Below are 23128 nucleotides of genomic sequence, written 5' to 3'. Positions count from 1 at the left end.
GGCCCCAGTGCCTGTCGGCCACATCTGCCCTGTTTGAGTGAGCAGCTCCAAGAGCAGCCACAAGTTGGGAGAAGAGGTCTTCATGTCCTGCCTGGCACCCGTCCCGCTGCCGCGTTGCGGGGTGCCCGGCTGAGGACACCCATGCGCGTGGGCATGCAGGCCGGGAGCTGTGGAGAGCTTGCTCTGGGGCTGCACTTGCCCACTTGCGATATGGAAAGTGGATGAGACTTGCCTTGCCCGAAGCCGGACACACCAGTTAGCCAGCTGTGTTCTGTTACTGGGTGCCCCAGGAAAGGAGCCAGTCAGACTTACTGGTGGGGGACAGGTGTCTCCTCTGCCCTACCTGGAGAGCCTGCGCTAGGGAGCCACAGGGCAGCGTATCTGCTTGAAAGCATTCGTGGCCAGGCTGGGAGTTGGGGCCGATTTTGAGGAACTCTTGGCTCCGTGGATTTGTCTGTGGTGTGAATCCCAGGGGTATGTTTATTTTAAGTGATCTTGAAATGCAGAGTCTATGATGTCTCCAGCTGAGGCATTTGCGAGTGGCTGCTTCCTCCTGGGTCTAACTTGGAAAGTATGCGAGAAGGGCGGCGTTTGCCAGGGTCCTCAGCCACTGCCGCTTCGGCAGCCCGGGGAGGGGACGGTGCCGCGGCGGAGAGGACGGGCTGTGAAACCCCAAGGGTGCTCTCGTGGAGGCTGCCGGGATGGAGGAGCTGGGCTGCACGGCCAACTCTTCCTCCAGCCCCCGAGCTGAGAGCGCAGGGCCATGTGCTGAGCCGAGCTAGAAGGCAGTGGCTGGAGCAGGTCTGCAAATTGGCTCTTCCCTAGAGCCCAGGAAAATTGTTGCCTCTTAAAGCCAACATTAGCCCTGAGAGCGGTGGTGGAAAGTTTCCAGCTAAGGTCCCCGGGCTGGGGTGACTGCTACTTCTGAGCTGTGTGTCTCCACGCTTGAATCCTGGGCTTGAGCTGTGTTGGCCTCTCGGGGCGTGCTGTGCGCGAGCAGGGTGTGCAGCGCAGGCGGTGTGTCTGCTCCTAGCCGCAGGACGCGTGCCGTGCTGTGGGAAACCCGCTGCTGTGCGCGCCCGTCCTTGTGCCCAGCTAGCGCACTGGTGCAGGGCACGTGCCACAGCTGTGGGGTGACTGTGCTTTATGGGCTGAGAGAGCGCTCAGTACAAGGGAGCTCTCTCCGGGAGCCGGCGGTAGGTAGTGCCCTGGGGTTTGCAGCCACTTTTTGGCTCCCTGTGCGCTGCTCCGCTTGTAACACAGGCAACTTGGATGAGCCATATTGTGTGCATCTAGCTAGGGCAATGCGTGCAAAGCCCACGCTGTGCTGGAAGTGGTATTCCTGCATGGGGAGGTCTGCGCTTGAGAGCAGATATGTGGACAGACTGGTCGTGAGCATTAGAGAAGAAGTCCTGCTGCATGAGCCATTCTCCTAGTCAAAAAACCCACACCAAAATTACCTCACCGATGTCCTGGGTACTTTCATGTCTCCCCACTTCTGGCACTTCTTGCACTTCCGTCTCTTCTGAAATAATAGTACACATTATTCAGGATTTCCTCTTACTCAGCCAGAATGGCTGACACAGCAAGAAATGATCCCCTGTCAGATGAAGCAGAAGTCAAGCCATCGTGCCTTCCCCTAGACACAGCTCGCAAGCCCTGGGAAGCTAATTGTACAGAGTTCTCCATCATATAGCGTACACCCCTCCCCTGCGGGGAGAGATGCAGAAATGGCTCTGGGACTTGGGGATAGGTGACATTTGGTGACTCCACTCTCAAATGAGTCTGTGGCTTTGCAGGAGAAGCAAGGAGTTAGGAACGTTGTATGTCAGCAGCAGGCCTGGATCTGCTCTCCAGTGGGGACTGGGAGATGTGCGTTCCCTTGTGCTCTTCGTGTTGGGGGGCTGCCAAAGTGAATTGCCGTGTCTGCTGCGGTTGTGGGGAAGTGGCCCTCCGTGCCCACCAGGCACCTGTGGGAAGGGCGGGAGTCTCTGAGCCTAGAGGACGTACATGCCCTGCCCTGCGCCACCGTTGGGGAGGGGATCGATCTCCTCCCGCCCCTTGGCTCTGCACTGGGGGCCTTGAGTGCTTGGTCCCTCCACCTCCCCATCGCTGTGGGAGGCGGGAGCAGGGGTGGTGGCACACCCTGACCTGCCGCTGTCTGCCTCTGCCCTGCAGGACCATGAGAAGCAGTACGTGGGCTTTGCCACTCTTCCTAACCAGGTCCACCGGAAATCCGTGAAGAAGGGTTTCGACTTCACCCTGATGGTCGCAGGTGAGACTGCCCGGCTGTTCCTGTGAGCATGGTTGCCCCAGTAGCTGTTGGGCTTGAGTTGGGAGGACACTGTCAGTTTTCCAAAGCCTGACCCAGCCACCGGTAGTGCTCCAGTAGCAAAACACCTGATTTCTCAAGAGCCCATTGGAACTAGAGAGATGGCTGGAAGAAGTAGTAGCTGAGTGAGCTCTAAGCTGATGCCTGGCCCTGGAGGTTTCCTGGCCTGGCTGTTTCCAAGCCCTTCCCTGGGTAGGAGGCTGCCAGTTCTAAGTGAGAAACCATAGTGCCTGGGACATTGCTGTCCTCCGGCTGTGATTCCATGGAGCTGGGATTTCACCCTCTATGCTTAACCCTCGCCCCTCAGTTTGCCCTCATCTTAACTGTGGTATGTCCCTAGGCACCCTAAAGAGTCCACAACCATGGATGGAGATGGCTGGGACAGGAAAGGAGTGCATAGAGGGGACCAGCTCTCCTCGCTTCCCGTAGATGCTCTCTTAGCATTCAGATCCTTCCCCTGCTGTGTTCTCTACCGGTCTGCTCAGACCTTGCTTTAGCCCCCAACTTGTGTCACAGTCACACACTTACCCCAGAGGGGTGGGTCCTCCTTGGCCACCCATAGCCCTTTTGAGCGTTGTGTGTAGCTACTCCTCCAGCAGAATGGCTGGTCTGGGCAGCAGAGGCAAGGTCAGCAGGGACTGCGATAAAGGGAAGGGAGAGAGGAGATGGAGGAGCTGGGAAGTCACATTTGTACAAGGATTGAGATATCTTGCAGCAAAAGTCCTCCCACTGCTGGAAAAATGTAACACCCATACACAGCTCCTGACAGCTCATCTCTCTCGCTCTGGCTCCGGATTCAAAGGCTTGCTCAGAGTTTCTTTTGTAAGTCAATTAGTGGGTCATGTTGCTTGCTCTTCCCTCCTCCCCTCTGTGCTCTGTCAATTAGGAGAGTCGGGTCTGGGCAAATCCACCCTCGTGAATAGCCTGTTCCTGACAGATCTCTACAAAGACAGAAAGCTCCTCAATGCAGAGGGTAAGTTGGGGACAAAGTGGGGCAAATGGGTTCTTGTAGCATCAGCTCTAATGACCAGCACTTTGGTTCCTTGCTCCAGCAGCAGCTGCAGGCTTGGCTGGGTCCCAGCCCTGTTGTTTGCTGCTCTGGTCTTCTTTGCTGGCCGCAGAGGCACTAGTATTTGAGCAAGAGGGGTTTAGCACCCTGAGCTGTTGGGATCCTTCTTTCTTATGAAGGAAAGATGGGGCTGCAGAGCGGCACTAGCCCTGTGGGTTGAGATGCTGAGATTTGTCTTTTGTTCTGGGGTGCTGGAGTGATGTAGGGATTCTCCTTCCCAAATGACTGAGAGAAGTAGTCTCTAGAACAGCTGGGCTAAGTGTATTTTGGAGGTTTGTGCGTCTTCTCAGAGGTCTGTCTGCTTGCTGCTGGCCTCCCTCGTTACCACTCACTTGAAGCTCCTTGGAGAATGGGTCAGAGCTTTTTGAAACCCATGTTTCTCCCCTGCGCTCAGTGATAATGAGGGAGCTGGTGTTGTCATGGGTGTGAGTGGGGATCCTCAGCATTACTGCCTGGCTTTAATTCACGTATTCCTGTTCAAAGAGAGAATCAACCAGACAGTGGAAATCGTCAAGCACACGGTGGACATTGAGGAGAAGGGTGTCAAGCTGAAGTTGACCATAGTGGACACACCAGGCTTTGGAGATGCTGTTAACAACACCGAGTGGTGAGCAGGCACTGCTCTTCCTCTTTGTCCTTGGCCACGTCTGTTTTCTGTGGGTGCTTCACAGGGAGGGGGTCTGGCAGTGGGAAGGGGATGCTGCTGTCTCATAGTCCCTTGGAGACAGTGTTCTGTTAAACACATGGTTTGGTTTTGGTCTAAATTGCCATCCCCAGCTGGAAGCCCATCACTGACTACATCGACCAGCAGTTTGAACAGTATTTCCGAGATGAGAGTGGCCTGAACCGGAAGAACATCCAGGACAACCGAGTGCATTGCTGCCTCTACTTCATCTCACCCTTCGGGCATGGGTGAGAGCCCCATGGGTGTGACTCCGTCCTGGGGGAAAGGGCTCGTGCCTCAAGATTGCCCGATAGTGGCTGTATATTGGCAGGGCTGTTGGCACAGGTGAAGAGCCGGCTGGTGTGATGCTTGTCAGCCGAGCATCACCCAACCTCCCTCCCCCTCGCGGATGTGACAGCCGCTGCCCTTGTGATCAGGAAGGACTGATCTCCCTCAGGCCTGCAGCCTGTTTTGGAAATCAAGAGAAAAAAAAGCCACACAGCCTTGTATCTTCCTATCTACTTAAGCCTGACTGGTGGGTAGGGAACGGAGTTTTAAGCTACCTTCAGCCTCTGTCAGGCCTTGCTGGTTTGCGTCCCAGCGTAGCGAGGAGCAGCCCCAGGGGCTTGGCCTCGGGGTGCCAGGGAGCCGGCCGAGCTGGCTGCCAGCAGCACAGGGCTCATGGAGGGGCCCCGGCTGAAGCTGTAGTGTTTGGCCTGCAAAGGAGCGAGTACCCGGCCTGTGTCTGTGTGAGGCATTTCAGCAGCTAAAATCTGAGACAGCTTTCCTGAAGGTACGGCCCTAGCTGAGGGCTCTCCCAGGCTCTCGTGACAGTGCTGTCTGCAGCCCTTCTTGCTGGGCCCGGGGGTGAGGTGGGAAAGGCTGGGGGGGAGCTGCCCAACGTGTCCCTGCTAACCCCTGTCCCTCCTCATCCCTGCTGCAGGCTGAGGCCTGTGGATGTCGAGTTCATGAAGGCTCTGCACGAGAAGGTCAACATTGTGCCCCTGATTGCCAAAGCCGACTGCCTGATTCCCTCTGAGATCCGGAAACTAAAAGAGAGGGTGAGATGCTCTTTCTCTATGGGGGAATGCCCTGATGAGGCAGCAGAGACATGCAGGGTGGGGAGGGGAGCAGTGTAGTACCTGCAGATCTCATTTAAATGGTGCTCTGAGATACCTGTGAAAAAGGAAATGGTGTTTGGAGAGAGGCCAGCTCTGTAGGAAGCATCAAATCCCTTCCCCATCTGTAGGTTATAGCAAACCCATGGCAGCACAAACAGGGAGTAAATGCAGCACTTCTGTATTGTTCAGCGTTGCGTCTTCTTGTTGTTGCCTTGCATGAACACAGATCCGAGAAGAGATTGACAAATTTGGCATTAAAGTGTACCAGTTTCCGGAGTGTGACTCTGATGAAGATGAGGAATTCAAACAGCAAGACAGAGAGCTGAAGGTAAGGAACCAGCTCAGCAGCGTACTGGAGGTCTGGGTTGTGGGTACGTTGTCTGGCCTGGATGGAGCCAGAGCTGCCCTGTGCGTGCCCTGTGTTTGCCAAAGGCTTTTGCGGCCGATAGCCGGGAGACAGTCTACATTGGCTCTTGTGGTAGACAGCCTGGAGAAGGGGGCTGATGTCTGTGCTGGTGTCATGAAATCATGTGTCACCTGAAGACACAAGACTTTTGGTGTCCCATCAGGCAGTGTCAGTGTTTCCTTGGCTGGAGGCAGCAGCAGCCCAGGCCAGACCCTTTGCAAGCTGAGCCGGCCTTGCTTGCAGGGAGCAGGCAGTATGGCCTCAGCTCTCCTGCGGGAGATGGGCTTTGACTCCCTTCTGAGCAGTGAGGTGCATGGCCTGCACCTCCCTGACTGGACAAGCTCTCGGCCTGTCCTGTCCCACTTTTTTGGTGTCCAGCCTCTGCCCTGGCTTCTCTGTAGTTTCCTCTCAAAAAAAGAGAGAGAGAGACCTGCAGAGAGACAGCTTCCTCCAGGACAGTTGAGGTGGTCAGGCTGGGAATCAGGCTGCCTGCAGATCCCAGTGCCTGTAGGCTTTTCTCCGTGTCCATGTTGTGGTGTTCTGAGCTGGGGCACACGTGGGTGTCCCTGTGTGCTTCCCACCAGCACCTTCCTCCTCCTGTTCTGTTCTGCCTGAGCTCAGCCCGCGGAGGGGGGATCTGCAGGGAGCACCAGGCTGGGTTCAGCAATGCCTCTCATTCCAGGAGAGCGCTCCCTTTGCTGTCATCGGCAGTAACACGGTGGTGGAGGCGAAAGGCCAGAGAGTCCGCGGACGGCTGTACCCCTGGGGCATTGTGGAAGGTAAGCGTGGTGCCTGGGAGTGGACCGCCAGCGGCAGGCAGGCAGGCAGGGAAGGATGGAGGTGGGCACGTGCAACGGGGGCTGCAGGGGAGAACATAGCACTACACCACCCTGCTCTGGGCCAGGCCGTCTCTGCCACGTGGCCCAGCAAAGCCCCCTGCTCTGCAGCCCCCGAGCACAGGGCAGGGTGTAGATGGAGGCCTGTTTGGGAGGCCTGTTACTGACCTCTGGCAACAGCACGTAGCAATCGCCCTGCCTCTGAGACCACAACAGAGTGAGGAAGAGAAGCTCCAGCCTGAACGGAGGAAGCCCTGGGCGCTAATGCATTAGGACGTGGCCTCTTGTTAAGGGGAGCAGCTGGGCATTGCCGGTTTAGTTTCTGGGGAGAAGCTGTTGCCCTCAGCCGTAAACCCTCCCACACTCCCTCCTTCTCTGCTGCCGCTGCCGCGTGTGCTGGGCTCGACTGCGCAGGACACAGGTGGGGAGAGAGGCCGGACACCGGGAGGCTGGCGCAGAGAGCACCCCTGGTCCTGGTGGGTCCTCTCCGCGCTGCCCAGCCGGGGAGCTAGGCAGGGCTCAGGAGATGGTGTGTGGTTGCAACACACATCCAGGGAGGAGGGTGACAGAGGGGTTTGAGCGTGTGGTATTAAGACCTCAGCTTTGAGCTCTGCATTAAGCTGTGTTTGCTACAGCCTGACTCTGGTGCTACTGCCGTGGGGCTGGAGCTGCTACCAGCGCTGAGGCTGTGGAGTCCCCTCCAAGCAGCAGTGAGTCCTAGGGGCAGGGCTGGAGGCTGTGCTGATGCACGGTGTGTTTGTCTCTATTTTTTTGCCTGTCTAAAGGGAGAAATTTCTTAAAGGCCATGGGCAGAATGACCCTGAAATGGCTTTTGCTGCTGTTGCTGACTCCCACCCATGCTGGCCTGCTGGTGCATTGCTTTACGGTCACAGAAGCCCGTGTGTGCACTCGTGGGCTGGTGCCGGCTGCTTGGGCTGCCCAGCTGCTGGCTCTGCTCTCTGGCTGGCCCCAGAGAGGGCAGCGCCTCTCGGGGTGCTGGTGTTTGGCACCGAGCTTAGCTTCGAGAAACCAGGGGCCTGACACAGCCTGCTTCCCCCAGCCCTGCAGAGGTCAATAGGGACCGTCCGGAAGGAGGCAGGTGGGACCGGAGCCCGGGCATCCCTCGGGGCTGACCGTCTCGATGGAGAGCTCCCCATCACCAGGGTGAGCACGCGGCTCCCGAGCACAGCGCTTCCCTGGAGAGTCCCGCAGCGCTGCCTGGGGCCTGGCTCCCAGGGGTTGTTTCAGCTCTCCAGACCATTGCCTGCTCGTGGCATTGCTCCTTTGGGGATGTTGCAAGCCCACGGGAAAGCTGTCCTCCCTACAGGGGCCTTTCAATCAGTCCTAAACTCTGAGGAGGCGAGCGGTTTGTCTCCAGTGCTTGCTGCAGTCACTGTGGTTATAACAGTTGCATCCCGTGTACCTGGGAGCAGCGTGCTCCCTCAGGGCTCTTCTATATGTGCTTAATTAATCCTCTTACCCAGAAAAAGTCCTGGGAACACAGTGACCTCGGCAGCCTGCCTCAAGGTCGACAAGTGCAGCCTGTTGCGGAGCATCAGCAAGGCCTGTGTGGGGGCCGGGAGGGAGAGCCCCGGGCACTGGGAAGGAGTGCGTGGGTGGAGGGTGGGGAACTGGAAGGTGTTTCAGTCTGGGCTGGGTGCTGGGAGGTGATCAGGGGCTCCGGGCTCTCTGGACAGGGCTGGTGAGGTGCAAAATCCAAGCACTCTGCTGTTGTTGCTTCTGCAGTTGAAAACCAGGCGCACTGCGACTTTGTGAAGCTGAGGAACATGCTGATCCGGACACACATGCATGACCTGAAGGACGTCACTTGTGATGTCCACTATGAGAACTACCGAGCTCAGTGCATCCAGCAGATGACCAGGTGGGTCCCCGCTGCTCCGTCCAGGGATGGCAGGGGGGTCTCACTTTCGGTGGAGATGAGGCCGCTGTCAAAATGGCTCATCAGTCAGGAGGCTGCAGGTCTGCTGGGGACATGCTGAGCTGCACCCTGGAGAATTGAACTGGGAAATAAAATAGCAGATCTAAGCGTATCTCTGCAGCCTGAGCCTGCTGCAGGCATGCTTCTGAGAATCCATTTTGCTTTCCGAGGATCCTGCGCACAGACCTTAGGAAATAGGCCTGGAGATAAAAGATCTGTCTGAGGAGCTTTTCCTAGCACTGGGTGCTAGGAAACCAGTTTAATGAAACAGGGAATAAACCATCTCTCTGGGTGATAGCTGTGTGCCTTGCTAAAAGAGGAAGGCGTTCTGTCATGTCGCCTCACCAGCTACAGCTCTGCCTAGATGACAGCATCACCCTTGGGCTGCTGCGGTTGCTCAGACAACAGAGCCCAAGCAATTAACAGTTACTGAGTCTTAACACATCTCCAAAGATTTCTCTGCCTTGTCTTGCTGTCTGTTGCATTTGATTCTCTGCGGTTTTAATCACAATGATCGGAAAATAGGAGAGAACATTTGCAGGCTTTTCATTTGCAAGCCACCTCCTTTTTTCCTTCTCCCTTCCACGATGGAAACATTAGTGACACACTTTAGATTTACGTAGATCTTGGCTCCTCTGTTGTAAACCATCCCCTTCACTTCCTGCCTGAACTGGCCGGGTAACTGTGCTGCCACGTTGCAGAGCAGAGAAGGCAGTGCTTCACTGAGGAACAGTCCAGTGTGTGTGTCACTGTGCAGGCTGGGAGGCTTAGTTCACACAGACCATATCTCAGTACTTCTGCAAAACAGATGAGTCTGTCTTTTTCAGCAGTGAGAATGTGGAGTCCCAGAATAGCTGTGTGAAACGCTAGAGATCTGTGAGAACTGTCACAGTCACTAGTTAGATAGGATACGTGTCTATTAAAAGAAGAGAGCAACAAAGAAGCAGTTGCTCAGCTAAAGAAATGCTTAAAAGTTTGCTACCGTTTCTCATGCTGTGGCTAGTTCCCTGCCAGTGAAGTCTCAGAGAACCAGAGTGTGGCCATTTCTAGCACTGGGATAAAGGTCCATCTCTGGAGAGGTTTTTCTGGGAGGAGATCCCAAGCTCCAGGGCTGGAATTGCCTCAGTAATGAACCAGTGGTGACTCCAAGTGGTGAAAGCGTGCAAGTGGCACCTTAAATTCCCGAATCCAGCTTAGGCTTCCCAGCCCGGCTGGCCTCTGCCATCCGCTCCTCACCTGCAGAGAGCTCGTCCACCTTTGGGGAGGAAGTTATCTCCTTCCTCTGTGCCCTGCACACCCCAGCCCTTGGGGAAGTGCTATGCTATGCCTGTTGTCTCATATCTCCCTCCTCTTGAATAGAGGGACCAGGCTTTGCTATCAGACTTGCAGTGGTTAAACTGCTTCCCTGGTTTTATCTTTCTGAAAAAAGGGCCATGGTGAGTATGCAGTGCCTTAGCGATGCTGATAGTTCATGCTGATGCTGTGTACATGTCGCGATGCACACTAGAAGGCATGTGCATTCACAAAGGCGGGCAAAAGAAGACCGGAGGAATCAGCTATAGATGTCTCTAGTAAGCTTGCCAGTGTTGTCACATAAGGTGGTCAGAAATACCAGCACTTTTCTGTCTGTTTTTGCTCTCAGTGGTCTTTATGCCTGTTTTAGGGTTTTGTCAATGCTGGCTACCCACAGGCTTCTGTTTTGAAAACTTTTATCGACCGTGGTCTTGGTCTGCATCCAAGTGCATCCCGCACTGCTGTGCTAGATTGTCCCAGTGCCCCTCTGCCTGGCCGTGTGTGTTGCCACATTGTTGGCAGGTCGGCGACTGGCTGCTGCTGGGTGTCGACTCCCCAGCGAGCCAGCCTGAACCACAGCTGACTGTGTTTCTCCTCTTTCTCCATCTCCCTAGCAAGCTGACTCAGGACAACAGGATAGAAAGCCCGATTCCTATCCTGCCTCTCCCAACACCTGACACTGAGACGGAGAAGCTGATCAAAATGAAGGATGAGGAGGTGAGACCCATTTCTGCCTGGGCCTCCTTGGTGTTAGAGCTGGAATCTGAGGAGTTTCTCCCAGATTGCTCCGCAGAGGCTGTCCTGGGGCTTCCCAGTCCTGTCTCCCATCATCGCTGGCTGCTGATGTGGAGGATGGGATGTGAGCACTATGTCTTCTGCCAGGTGGACCTTAACCATGTTCCACCCTGGGCACTGTAGCCTCTCTGAGAGATCCCTTTGTCTCCCCCAAGGACTACGCAGTCACCCCAGCACCCCTTAAAGTATCTAATCAGCACTGTCCAGGGCAAGCGTCTTCTGTCCTGGCCAGCTGCTGTGGTGGGAAGTGCCTGGCTGTCAGAGTAGTGATGGACGGCCTGGGAGCTGGCCCCTGCAGCTCTACCCAGCCCAGTAAGGGCTCGCTGCTCTCTGCCCACTGTCCTGCCAGGCCTAACGGCAGCTTCTCACCTGCCTGCTCTGGTTCTGGATCACTTGGAGCAGTGGTAGGGGAAGGATGGGCATTTCCATGGGCAGGAGGGAGCCAGAAACCCTTTCCATGAGATCCCTGCGCCCTCTGCAGATCACTGGCACCCTGCCACAGCAGATCCCTCCTTTGACTGTCTCTTCTCTGTCTCATGCAGTTGCGGCGGATGCAAGAGATGCTGCAGAAGATGCAGCAGCAGATGCAGGATCAGTGAAAGGCAGGTGTTCGGAGGGCAAAGGGAATCGCCCGGTGGCCATCTGAAGCCTTGCTTGAGCTGTGGACGTTAAAAAAGAGGTTCCCTGTTGTGTAGAGACTTGTGGGCAAGAGCTGCACCCGCACCCTCTAATTTATTAGCAGCAATGCTGGCTTTGCAGTCAGCCAGATTGTGGAGGAGGCTGTTCACTTAACAGTTTACTGATGTGTATTTCCTTTTTTTTAATTACTACTCTTTCTTTTCTTTTTGCTTTTTTTCTTTTTTCTTTTTTTTTAAAGAAAATAGCCTGGGAAGTATCGAAGGCATCCTAAAAAAGAAAAGAAAGAAAAGAAAAAGATCCCCCTTTCCCATGTACTAAATTCTTGTTTGGGAATGCTCTGGTATTTAAAGTCCTGGTTTCTCTGGTGTACGAACTTGAAGATTATCTGTGTCAATGCACGTAAATGTTTACTCCCAACTGAGGTGCTGTGCTCCCCTCTCCCTCCCTTTGTCCGGGGCCAGCACAGGCATCATAAAGGCAGACGTTCCCTCCTGTGAGTTCGACCTGCACTGCCCAGGCTTAGCTTGGCGCCAGCTCTGGCCCAAAGAGCAGGGGCTGGGGGTATCTCTGTGCACGGACCTGCTGAGGGGTCCTGATAGTTGCATGGTTACCTGCCTGGGTTTTTTTTTTGGTTGGTTGGTTGGTTTTGTTTTTCCTATCAACAAACTCCAGGATCTTTGCACTGAGTGGCAGGGGACAGAGTGTCTCAAGGTCAGTTAGAAGAAAGCACTTCCACTGCCCTCAGCTAGGTCTTTCTGGCAGGGGGAATGAGTTTCTGAGGATTGCCTGCAAGGAGGAGGTGGCGGGAGTCAGCCCCTTCCCAGCCTGCCAGCCGTGCTCTCCTCCCGCAGCGGGTCAGAGGGGTTGGCAGAAGCACCACCACAGAAAGGCCAGGGCCCTGCAGCGGCTGGTGAGAGTATCTCATGGCTCTGCTCTTCCAGCTGCACTTTTCTCCAGTGTTTGCTTGGAAAAGTACCATGGCAGCCAGAGTGCTTAGCTGTGCCTGCTTTGGAAGAACAGAAACCCCAGAGCTGAAAGCCAACCCCAAATTCAGAGCCGTACTGTCCCCAGTCCCACAAGTGTACTGCTGGCTCTGCAGTTCTCCTGGGGCGAGGGGCAGTTTTTGGGTGTTTGTGCCAGAGATCTGAGAGCCGCCTGTCCCAGCAGGCTGCTTCGCGGGGGCAAGAGGCGGCAGATGGGCTGTGCGGCTGCGGGGAGCTGGCGTGGGTCAGCGTGGCAGGTGTGAGAATGCCACTGCGCAGGGCTGAGCACAGCCCAGCAGACTCTGTACTTCCTCCCCTGCCCTTTCCCCTGGTACTCAGCCCTTTGCCCCCCTCCCTGGTCCCCAGCTCTTCCTGTCTCAGTGCTGGGAAGGCTGGTGGATCTGCTGGGCAGAGATAAGAGCACTCTTTGGGCAGCAGCTTCTGTCCCACTCTTGCTTCCTGCAGTATTTTTAACTTCTAGTCCAGCCGGAGGAGATCCCAGGAGTGCAATGTGTCCAACAGCGCAGGACTCACTAGAAACACTGCCGCACTCACAGGGAGTCCAGGGCTGTTGGAGGGAGAGGTGCTTGGCTCTTCCCTCCAACTCCAGAGAGCACCACCCTGGATGGGGACCTTCTGCTCCTCTGGCTCCTGGCCCCATTCCTCTGTCCACACGTCTGCCCATTGTTTCAGCCCCTCCATCTCTGGCTCTCCCCAGTAGATCCCTCTGGCTGGGAATAGCCAGGTGCTGAATTCTTTTGTTAGGTGCTACGTTTGTCTGGGTTGAGTACCACACTGATTTCTCTCCATGAGGCTTTAAGTGTCCTGATCAGAGCTTGTTCAGGAGGTGAGTAGGTTGGCTGGTTCCAGTTATTCACTGTACAGAGCCTCTGCTTGGCCAGAACATGGGTCGTACAGGCAGGAGAGTCCCCGATGCAGCACTGAAGGACAAAGTGAGGGTGGAAGCCCCTCGGCAGAAATGTGAAAGCTGGGCAAGAGCGATGTCCGAGGCAAACCCCTTCTAAGTGACCTTTTGCTGCCTCAGAGAGGTGAGAAGTGGGCCAGGGGCATTGGGAACAAGCTCAGCAAGACAGGGGGGAACTCTTCTGCCTTGCCAACATCTTTTCTTTCCTTCTCCCCTGTATCAGGCATGTAAGTGACAGTGGCAGTGCCAGCCCAGGGGAGTGGAAGGGTACAGCCTGTCTTCAGTAACATGCAGGGCCAGATGCTTCAGGAGGAAATACAGCCTTTCTTTCTGCAGTCTGCATACTTGAGGAACAGAGTAGCCTGAGGTGAGAGCTTCTGCCAGGCTTTCTGGAGGAGGTTTGCTGCTGTCCCAAAGCAGGAGGACTGCTGAGTTCTCAGCTTTATTCATGCTAGCATAACTGGAAACACCTTGCGGTATCTGTCCCCTCTCTTTTCTTACATTAGTCTTGTCTGTGAGGAGGATGTTCTGTTGCAAATGAGCCCTGTCCAGATAGAGATGTTCTTTTTTTGAACAAATTCAGGCCTAAAAGGTGGAGACCTTTACTCTTTAGCATTGATATAGGAGAGAATACAGCCTTTATCCTGGGCTGCGTGCTGGTGAGAATGCAAGCTGCTGGGGTCATGGGCAGGCAGGACTGCTGAGTATTTGACTGCTTCTGTTCCTCTGGGTGAGGAAATCTGTCAGCTCAGTGCATATGGCTCCTAGATCAAGTCAGTAGTCACAGCTCCACTCTCTGCAGAGAGCTGGAGTCTTCAACTATCAGCTGGGAAAGACAGTTTGAGTTGCGCTTGGAGGAAACTGCATACCAGTGAGGCATTAGAGAAACAGCTTCTGCAGAGGGGAGTGATACTGCTGAAACTCATGTGCCTGCATAGGAGGTTCCCTTCCCAGAGCATCAGAGCAGGGGGGCTGCTGGGAAAGGGCTAGAGACTAACTTCTGCAGGGGCACCAGAGATCCAGCCTTTGGCCTGGAAGGTGGCATGCATTTATTAAAGGAGGAATGCTTTGTACTGTTGAACTGAGCTGCGCTATAAGCGGAGAGGGGGCTCCCGGACGAATGTAGCTTGGCCACTTGGCTCTGGCAGCCAGAGAAGCAGAAGTGTGTGGATAGAAAGGTAATTTAACGCCTCCCCTCACGCAACCCTCCACAATCTCATACGCAAACCCTGCACCCACAGGCACCTTCCCACGCCTCTGCCAGGCTTTGCCCTGCCGAGTGAGTCACTGCAGGAGCTGTGTCCCACTCCTCGGGCAGAGCGCTCGGGGCTGCAGCTGGGGGTTGTCGGTACGTCTCAGACCTTGTGCCTGGCTGGGGAGGGAGCTGTGGCCTGAACTCCTTGTGTGCTGCTGCTGTGCCGGTCCTGCCTGTGCAGTCCTCCTTGCTGCCTCCCCGCATGCCTCTCCCCCGAGGAGGAGGGGATCCCATTCTTCGTGCTGTGCGATGGCGTTCCCTGCTCCCTCCTCACAAAGCCAGCTCTGCTGTAACGCTCCTGCCATGCGACTTCCTCATCCCGCTGCTCCATTCCTAGGCTCTTTGTTTCCTGTCCATCTGTTGGATTGTTATAATATATATATATTTTTTGTAAATTTCTGTTCGAACATTTCGTCATTGTGAACAAAGAAAAATGAAACCTTTTAAAACATATCCATTTTATTAAATGATTATTGTTATTATTATTATTATTATTAATGTTTACTACCTGAATTGATCAGTGAAATAAATACATTCAAAAAAACAACCTCTTTCTGCTTGATTTTTCAGTCCCATTGAGTGTCATTGGTGATACGTTATTGGGCAGGAGAAAACTGACTGTTTATCCTTTTAACGAGTGCCATTGGAGTAGGCTCCAGGCAGGACTCCCTGCGTGGGACTTCTGGCCTGTGTTTATGTCAGAGGCTAGACAAGATGATCCTAAAGTTCTTCTATCGTTAGGGTTCACCTAGGAGAGGTGGCTAATTAGCGATGGGTAGGATCCAGTCCCAGGAAATACACTTTGTAAGTAACCAAAGGAGTATTTCTGTGCCTGTGCGCTATGAGAAATGATGCAGAGCCAGGATGGGTCTGGCAGGGTTGAGTAGATTCAGTCTGTGCCACATGTGGCCTGAACAGCTGGCTGTCAATAAAAGTGGCACCCAAATGCAGGAGACATGTCCATTGCTGAGCAAACTTGTCCCTGTTGTAGTCAAGCTAGTCCTAAACAGAAAGCAGGTACTGCAGGAAAAGCTGGATTAGTTTGTTGGCCTGAGATCCCTTTCCCACCCAGTGTGCCTGCCATAAAAAAACAACTGGAATGATTTGCTCCAACCTACTAGAAATCTAGAACTTGCTTATTTTGTTTTTCTTTTGAGCATCAGAAAGAGATTTTCCCTTGGCTAGGGGCAAATTCTGCTATTAGTTACAGCCATAAATTCTCTTAACATCAGCACATTCTGGGCATTCATCATTTCTGTTCTGATCAGTCCTCTATGTTATGCTGAGTATGAATATGCAAAGTGCAAGGTAACGGAGAGTTGGGCCTAATGGGGCAAGCATTTTACAATAATTCTAGAGCTGTCCTCCTAAAGAAGGAAGCGGCTGATGCCTAGAGTGAGGCCCGAGGCAGAAAAAACATGCATGAAGATGTGATGGCCTTGAGAATATGAGATTCTATCTATACAACTTGAGTATATTTTTAACCTTGGACTTTACTGCTCAAGTACTTGTGTGCTGCAAGTTCTGAATAAAGGATGTGGCCAGTCTTTCTTGGTAACTGCAAGCTGCACTTGTCCAGAGCCGCCAACTCACTTAACTATTAAAAGAGCTGTCTCTAAGAGCACTATCTTCCCCAGCACCATCCAGCTGAATCAGTCTGTCATCCTTCCTGTGGATTCAACCAGGTTTATTTTGGTGTAGACAGCGGAATGGCACGAGTTATATTTTGTGCCTGTAACAAGCATGAGAGGATGCAAGTCCCTAGAGGACCTTTCTCCCTGGCTTGAGTACTGACACCATTGGGGTCTGCAGATCTTCCACTGCTTTTTAGGAGTAGATTCATGTCACTGCTTCAAGGGAAGCTGCAGGGTCAGCATGCTGCGAGGTTTTAGGCCCACTACGTTGCAAAAAATAGTCTTGATGAGATGGGAAACCAAAAGCCACAGTGCTCAGCAAGTGCAGTACAAACCACTACCAGATTAAAGCGCATTTTAAGTAATTACTTTGCAGTTGACACTCAGTGATGTTCTTATTGGAAATGGTGTCCTCCTTTATGTCCTGGTCCAGGCTGCTTGGTTCTGTGTACCAGATGTGTTCCCTGGCTCTGCTCATACACACTGAATCTTGTCTTTAAAAGAGAAAGCCAGAAAAAATGGTGGAGATTAGGGTAGTCATGCAGAGGCAGTGATTCTGGAAAAGAAAAAATGAAGTACTTTATCTTGCAAACTGAATCTTCCCACCTGGTCTCCTTCATTTCTTGTCCTAGTGCTATTCAGGGATAAAAGGCTACAGGTAAGGTGTGTTTCTTGGACTCCTGCATATAGAAATTATTTTAGGGTCTTTGCAAAATTTGTATAAAAGCAACATACTTAGGCTTATGGAAATTATTGTGAGGCATTACCCAGAGCTGTTAATCACATTGCAGCTGGCACTGAGCTATACAGGGGTCCCAAACTCCATGGCTCTCTACAGGAATGCTGCTGGATCCAGCCTGCAGCTGCCTTGTTGCAATGCCCAGATTTTCTCCAGTGTGAAGAGAGGGGAAATGCGCCCCACCTGCCAAACTGCACAGGAAAGGCAATTGCTAAGAGAGGCCAAACAGCAAGAATTGGGAGCAGCCTGGACTGGGATTTCTGAGCAGATTCTTTGCGCGCTTTGTTGTTGCCCTGTGTGGCTCTGAGGCAGACTCGGTACATACCAGGTGCTTCTTGTGAGCCCTTAGGGGCTTGATGTAAGAAATTTAACTGACTTGTTCCAAAGAGCTGCAGGATAAAGCAGGGTACCTGGAGTCACAAGAGGATTACTCAAAGGATCTGTATACACGTGTTAGTCAACTGTTAATCAGGCACAAGCTAATAGCTGTACTTGATCTCTTCTATCCTATGAAGAACCAAAGGTTCAAACCTGAGAAAATACTGTAAAGGAAGCCCCTCTCCTCCACTTACACTGAGGAGAGACACAGTCCTCACCATGCAGACATACGTGTTTTGCCTATGGAAGAACGATAAGGAAACACTCAGGCTGCATGTGTTGCTGCCATTAGCAACAGCATACTTGAATTCACTGCAGTGCTGGTCCACTTCTAACCCAGAGCATGTGGACCCAGAATCAGTCACCGATGCCATTAGCATCTCTTCCAGCAAACATTCTTGCAAGCTCCCATTTCTTGGGAGAGTTCCTTGATGAAGCCTCCACTTCCGGTGACATGCAGCAAACTTGCAGGAAGGCCTCATGTGGGAGGTGTCCCCAGGATGAGCTGGACCCTTATCTTGCCAAGCCAGCTGCAAGGGGATCAGGGGGTCTGGGAGTTCAGCTATGCAGCTGCAAACACTCCTGCACTGGCTGGACTGCCTTAGGACCTTCCTCTTGTGTTGTGAAGCCAGCAAGAAAACAAGGATTGATCTACCCTGGTAAGTTAGCAGAAATACTTTCTGTTCTTTTCCCCATTTGGTTGATGAATTGCGTAGAAAACCACTGTCTTGTAACAGGTACACGTAGTTGCATGCTCCTGAAAAAGTTATAGCAGCTCTTTTGTTCAGCAATGGCATATGAGACTGCGATACAAAGACAGCCCATCCACCCATGTCCCCCAGCATGGTCACAGCTCCAGAGAGAGATTATTCACCTGCTGGAGCAATGTCTTGAGTGGAAAACTCCACTGATCACCTGCCTCCACCTTCAGTGCTCAGCACCATCTCTGCTGGCCAAAGACTATTTGTCACTTCTGTTCAAAACTGAAGAGGCTATTTTTTACTTGTGGTCACAGTAAATTAATTTTTGAGTCTCCTCTTGCAGTTTCTGTGAGCAAAGCTTTGCTCACAGAGTAATGCAGTGCTATGATAAGACAGAAGCAGTTTTGTGCAGTAATTTTTGACTCCCTGACATGAATTTTCTTGGCCACTGTAAACCTTCAGTAATGCAATCCTAAAAACACCTGCAGCCCTTGCACACTTTGGAGGACTAGTGAAAATAAATTTGAGGGGCAGTCAACCTTCCCAGCAGCTGTCTGTTCATATCCCCTCCCCCCAAAACCAGGGCTAGAAGAACAGGAACATTCCCTCTCCTTTAATAAGAGACCACGAATTTGCACAAGATCTCTTTTAACTCTCTTCTTTTCAGAGCTCTCACCTCTGCTGTTGAGGAGGCCAAGTTCACCCAACTTTAAAAATACATCCTCAAAACAAACGCACAAAAGCCGAGGGCTTTGCTGGCCAGTCTGAGAGGGTGCAGTGTCTAATTGCTGGGTCTCTGTCTCACCCGGTCCCACTGTGTGAGTGTTCACAGGTGAAGATGAACAGTGGGATTCTCTTCTTCTCCCTCTTTGGCTTTCTCCCACACGTGATACTGACATGCCCTGTGCCATGCAAGTGTGCCACGAACATTATCGACTGCACATCGAAAGGCCTAACCATAGCAAAACTGCCAGCTGCCTTCCGCCCGTCAGCTGAAGTTATCCATCTTGGTTACAACATGCTCACCTCTATTCCCAAAGGGCTCTTTGACAACCTGAAGAGTCTCCAGGCAGTACACCTGCAAGGAAACCCTTGGGAATGCAACTGCGACATCCTCTACTTGCGCTCCTGGCTCCAGTGGCAGCAGAACCGGACCTTTTACAGGGATGTGAAATGTGCCTCCCCGGCTCACCTGCAGGACCGGATCATCGCCTATCTGACTGAAGATGAGATCATCTCCACGTGCCAGTACTGGTACTGCAGCCTGGCTCTCCTCTCTCAGCTCTGTCTCTTCATCCTCCTTTTACTCCAGGCTATCTTGATCATCTTCATCACCATGTACCTGCAGAGATTTCGGAGGATGACTGCTGATGCCCGGAGTGCCATCCCAGATGTAAACCAGCACGTAGATGCCTGGGCATCTCCAAGAAGCCCCTACAGCAGTGATTAACATCACAAGAGCTTTCAGTCCTGGGCTTCTGGTGTGTGCAGGAGCAAGGACCCCCTTCCCCGCCCCCTTGGATGTTGCTGTGGCCAAGCCACGTGGTTCGTGATGCCCGGAGGGGACCACTCAGTGCAGCATCTGGTCCTGACTGCAGTCCAGAGCAGGACTCAGAACCGATCGGACACTTGCTGTATTCCCAAAGAGCCCATCCTGTGGTGTTTAATGCTTCAAATTTGCTGTGGAGCCAGGAGTCGCCTAGGCCAGGGGCTCTCGCCAACCCCGTTTGTGCAGCGCCTGGCACAGCGGGGATCTGAGCTCCGTCGCAGCCTCAAGCTGCAAAGCCAGTCATGTGCCTCCTGCTAGTTACTGCGTCCCTTAACTATTTTTGGAGCAAAGCAAAATTGAAATAAAATAATGATGAATGATGACGTCAACTTTTTTCCGCCCCCCCCAAGTCTAAACAACCTCTCTCGCATGCCCTCGCCCTCCCTTGCGCTTTGCTCCAAGGAGACCAACTGCTCTGGTGGGGAGATGGTACCGGCCACGCACGGCGGGTTCGAACCTCGGCAGCCCCCGGCCTCGCGATGGCCCCCCGATCGCAGGGCACCCTCTGGCTCCTCTCTGCAACGCGGTTTGGGGTTGTTTCCCGCGTCAGCAGGGCCCAAGCGAGGGCCTTGCGTGGCAAAGGGCAGCAGCGCCCACAGCCCTGCTTGGCGGCCGCCAGGGCCTCACCGCCCGGCCAGCACTACCTGATTTTAGCAGAGTCTCCTCCAAAACCGTTAGATCAGATAAAAGCAGAGGTCAGCCATGAAAACGCCCCTTGCCCAGTGCTGGCCCGGCGGCCTCTCCGGGCAGCGCCCCGGTAAACCGCTCTCCCCCTCAGACCCGCCATTTTGTACCTCGGGCCTCAGCGCCCGGCCGCCGGGCACAAACAGGCGGCAGCAGCAGGAAGACTGGGGAGGCCAGGAGATGGCTGTGCTTCCTCTCAGAGGGCAGACCGACCGCAGGCCTCCCCTCCCCGTCAGGAGCAGGTCCTGACGGCCCTGACTGGCCCCACCTGGGGAGGCCACTTTAGCCCAGCTGGGGACGGCACCAGGAGGAGGGAGCTGCCCTGAGGTGGGGGGTGAGTGATGCCGGCTTCCCTCCCGTGTCCCGGGGTTTGGCTTGGTGTGGCGCCCGCTCCCCCCCGAGAAACGGGAGAGGGGAGGGCTGCTCTGAGGAAGCGTGGCGTTTTGTGTGCGCGCGGGGGTGGTGCAGTTTGGGTGGCTTGGTGTGTTTTTTTGGAGGGGGGTTAAGCCATTTCCCTCCAACCTATTTGGGGGTAAATAAGCCCCTCGGAGGCATTCGTGTCCGCTGCTGTCATGCTGCGAGGTGGCTCGCGGAGGCGAGACCGCGCGGTGGCCTGCTGCGGTGTGGGGTGGCCATCGCGTCCCCGCACGTCCCAGGGATGTGAGGAAATTCCCCGAGTGCTGCGAAACCCTGGCGTTTTCCCTGGCCTTGCGGCAAAGGTGTGCTCATCCGAAACGTCAGGCTGGGGTCTCGCTGTCTGTCCTGCTGATGAGTAGCTGCGTGTGCGCAGGGGCTGCGAGTGCTACTGCACCGCTTTTCCCTGGATGTGTGTGGGTTTTTTTTTTTTTTTGTGAAGATAAAGGGGGTCTAAAGCGTGGACTGAAAATCGTTAAACAGCACCAGGTTTGAATGTTCAGAGATGGTGCCTCAGACTCAAGATCAAACCACAAGAGCTGCGAGTTTGGGAAGCTGCTATTTGTGTAAGGGGCCATTTTGAAAACCAGCCGGGAGGAGCTGTTTCTGCTCGGGCCTCGCTCCCGAGGCGTCGCGTGCGCTCGCGGGGGCTGAGCGTGGTGGTATACCTGCTTTAAAGATGGAGAAACTCACTTAACTCGCTGCAGGCAGAAGTGAAAATCTGACACAGGAGAAAGGCAGTCTTCCCCGTGGCCTTTTCTTTTGCACCATTGCAAAGTGTGCTAGACTGTCGCAGAATGACTCCCTGTTTTTGCTAACAGATTTTTAGCTGCATTAAATTTACCTGGCTCAGAGGATGTTAACAGTACATGCAAGCAGGTACTGACGCTGCTACGGGCATGGACTCGGCTGGTCGGAGAAGGCAGACCAGGAGCCCGTGTGATGCCAGCACGGTGACTGTGCTCAGCTGCCTGCCTGTCAGCGCTGCTGGAAAACCTCCCTGAGTCTGTGTGCCCGCGAGGACGGAGCAACTGCTGACTTGGGTTTCACTTCCCTGGGAAGGCGGCTGTACATCATTAGGTCTTGGCACATGAAAGGTTAAAAGCTTTTTTAGCATCTTTTGCACCTGTGAAGAGGGTAACCAGCCATAGCAATGTGATAATGAATTGCACCGAGTGCAGAGTGATTTGTGTGCCATGGCAGCATGTCTAATCCATAAATCTAGAGCCTGCATGACTTGGCTGCTCCTGGCTCAGAAAGGCGCGTGTCACAGATGCTTTCCCGCTCCGCTGGCCTGCTGAGGACCTGCTGTGCTGCTGCTGAAGGGAGAGCTGGCTTTGCCTCTGAAGGGAGGGACTGTCCAAGGCTGCTCAGTGATCTCAAGGGGGAAACAGTGGTGTTCAGAGCTTGTGAAATATGACAAAGACAAATGCAAGCTATTAGGTTTCTTTGCAAATCCCTTCTTAGTATCAAGGCCGCTCCAACACCTAGACGTGCAGGGGTGGGCTGCCAGGCCTGCTGGAGGGCTGCTGCCTAACCAAAGGTTTAGGGTGCTTCTGAGCAGCTCCTGTCTTTGAGAGATGCTGGCATAAAAAACCCTGAGAAACTAAATCCAGCTGTGTTTGCAGCCTCAGTGACAGAGCTCCAAACCTGAGGTGTATAAAAGTAGGTCAGTATCAGCTAAGCAAAGGACCAAGTGGCCATCAGTGACACGAGGGAAGGCGCACTGGCTCTTCATTTTCTCAAGAGCTCTGTGTCTCAGGTACCTGTATGGTGGCTCTTGTGTAGTTTGCAAAGTAAAAGCAGCACCGAAAGCAAAGTAAGTTGATTTTGGAGCCTAGAGAATTTTAGCCAAAAACCTGCAGAGAAGCAACTTTTCTGTCCCTGCTCCTTTTGGTGATGGTGGTTATGCTTTGCCTCTGGATGGCTGCAGGTATTTGCTGACAAAGTGATGGGGTTCACATAAACCCAAGGAGCCCACTGCTGTTGTTTTAAATAGATTCTCATGGCTTCTGCATGCTCATTTGCTGGGTGAAAGTGTCCTTTATATGTATAAATCCAGTAACTCATTATCATCCTTTGTTGTGCTTGGCCATTGAGACAGGCCGATTCTGTGCAACAGTCGGAGGTTAGGCAGTGCTCGGCGATCTCAATGGAGGAAAGTCCCATAGAGCATGGCATGTGCCTGTCTCATGTAGTCACAGCTGAACGCGCTGCGTATTCCCAAGTGGCAACAGTCAGTGGATGCTATTGTGGCAGCCTAATTTGGGATTTGTTGTGTTGCTCACAAATTGCAAAAGACATTTTTCATAGTCATCGATGTGAAGCTACCTGGTCATCTTCAAACTCCTGGTTTCCCTTCACGATTGAAGCACGCAGGGCATCCCGGAGAGCGTGCCAAGAGAAGCAGAGTGTTGATTCCACATCATGGGACATCTTGCCTGTCCTAGGATACACAGGAGAACTATTTTAGAAATTTTTTCTTTTAAATATGTATGCATCTGAAAACTGATGCTCCTTCAGGTACGTGAACCTAATTTTGAAGGGCTTTAATGGAGAGCGTATGGTCTAATTTAACAGGTTTCCATGTATGATTAGTTATCTTGGATAAATGCCTTAAAGCAGTAGGTAGCAGTGTTAAGGTTTGTGTTTTGCAGTATGTGTATGCATACTGTATGTCTACATAAAGATATATATTCCCTGCAAGGACAGGATATAGCACTGCTAGAAGGTATGAAAGATTTAAGGGTTTTTAGTCCAAAAAATCCCCCC

General features: G+C 53.2%; 2 protein-coding genes across 5 annotated transcripts in view; both read left to right on the top strand.

The window, feature by feature from the left end:
* Positions 1–14804, top strand: part of SEPTIN5 (septin 5) — a 51213-nt gene extending 36409 nt beyond the window's left edge. For all 4 annotated transcript variants that reach the window (XM_026104302.2, XM_026104303.2, XM_026104300.2 and 1 more), the window contains 10 exons: positions 2179–2275; positions 3219–3305; positions 3885–4008; positions 4179–4313; positions 5009–5126; positions 5413–5514; positions 6275–6371; positions 8175–8310; positions 10275–10377; positions 10998–14804. In XM_026104302.2, the coding sequence (XP_025960087.2) occupies positions 2179–2275; positions 3219–3305; positions 3885–4008; positions 4179–4313; positions 5009–5126; positions 5413–5514; positions 6275–6371; positions 8175–8310; positions 10275–10377; positions 10998–11054 (1056 nt within the window). In that variant the 3' untranslated portion in view covers positions 11055–14804. The remainder of the gene's footprint in view (positions 1–2178; positions 2276–3218; positions 3306–3884; positions 4009–4178; positions 4314–5008; positions 5127–5412; positions 5515–6274; positions 6372–8174; positions 8311–10274; positions 10378–10997) is intronic.
* Positions 14805–14901: 97 nt separating this feature from the next.
* On the top strand, positions 14902–19572 carry GP1BB (glycoprotein Ib platelet subunit beta). The gene is made up of 2 exons (XM_026104313.2): positions 14902–17667; positions 18377–19572. The coding sequence occupies exon 2, from the start codon at positions 18548–18550 to the stop codon at positions 19157–19159; it is 612 nt and encodes a 203-aa protein (XP_025960098.2). The 5' UTR covers positions 14902–17667; positions 18377–18547; the 3' UTR covers positions 19160–19572.
* Positions 19573–23128: the final 3556 nt, after the last annotated feature.

The sequence above is a fragment of the Dromaius novaehollandiae genome, chromosome 17, assembly GCF_036370855.1.
Source record: "Dromaius novaehollandiae isolate bDroNov1 chromosome 17, bDroNov1.hap1, whole genome shotgun sequence".
Lineage (NCBI taxonomy): Eukaryota > Metazoa > Chordata > Aves > Casuariiformes > Dromaiidae > Dromaius > Dromaius novaehollandiae.
The sequence above is the reverse complement of the archived record's forward strand: the minus strand, read 5'-3'. Positions and strand labels throughout refer to the sequence as shown.

Bases quoted from the DNA above. Each gene is read 5' to 3' on its own strand.
- GP1BB (XM_026104313.2), top strand. From the start codon at position 18,548: ATGAACAGTGGGATTCTCTTCTTCTCCCTCTTTGGCTTTCTCCCACAC.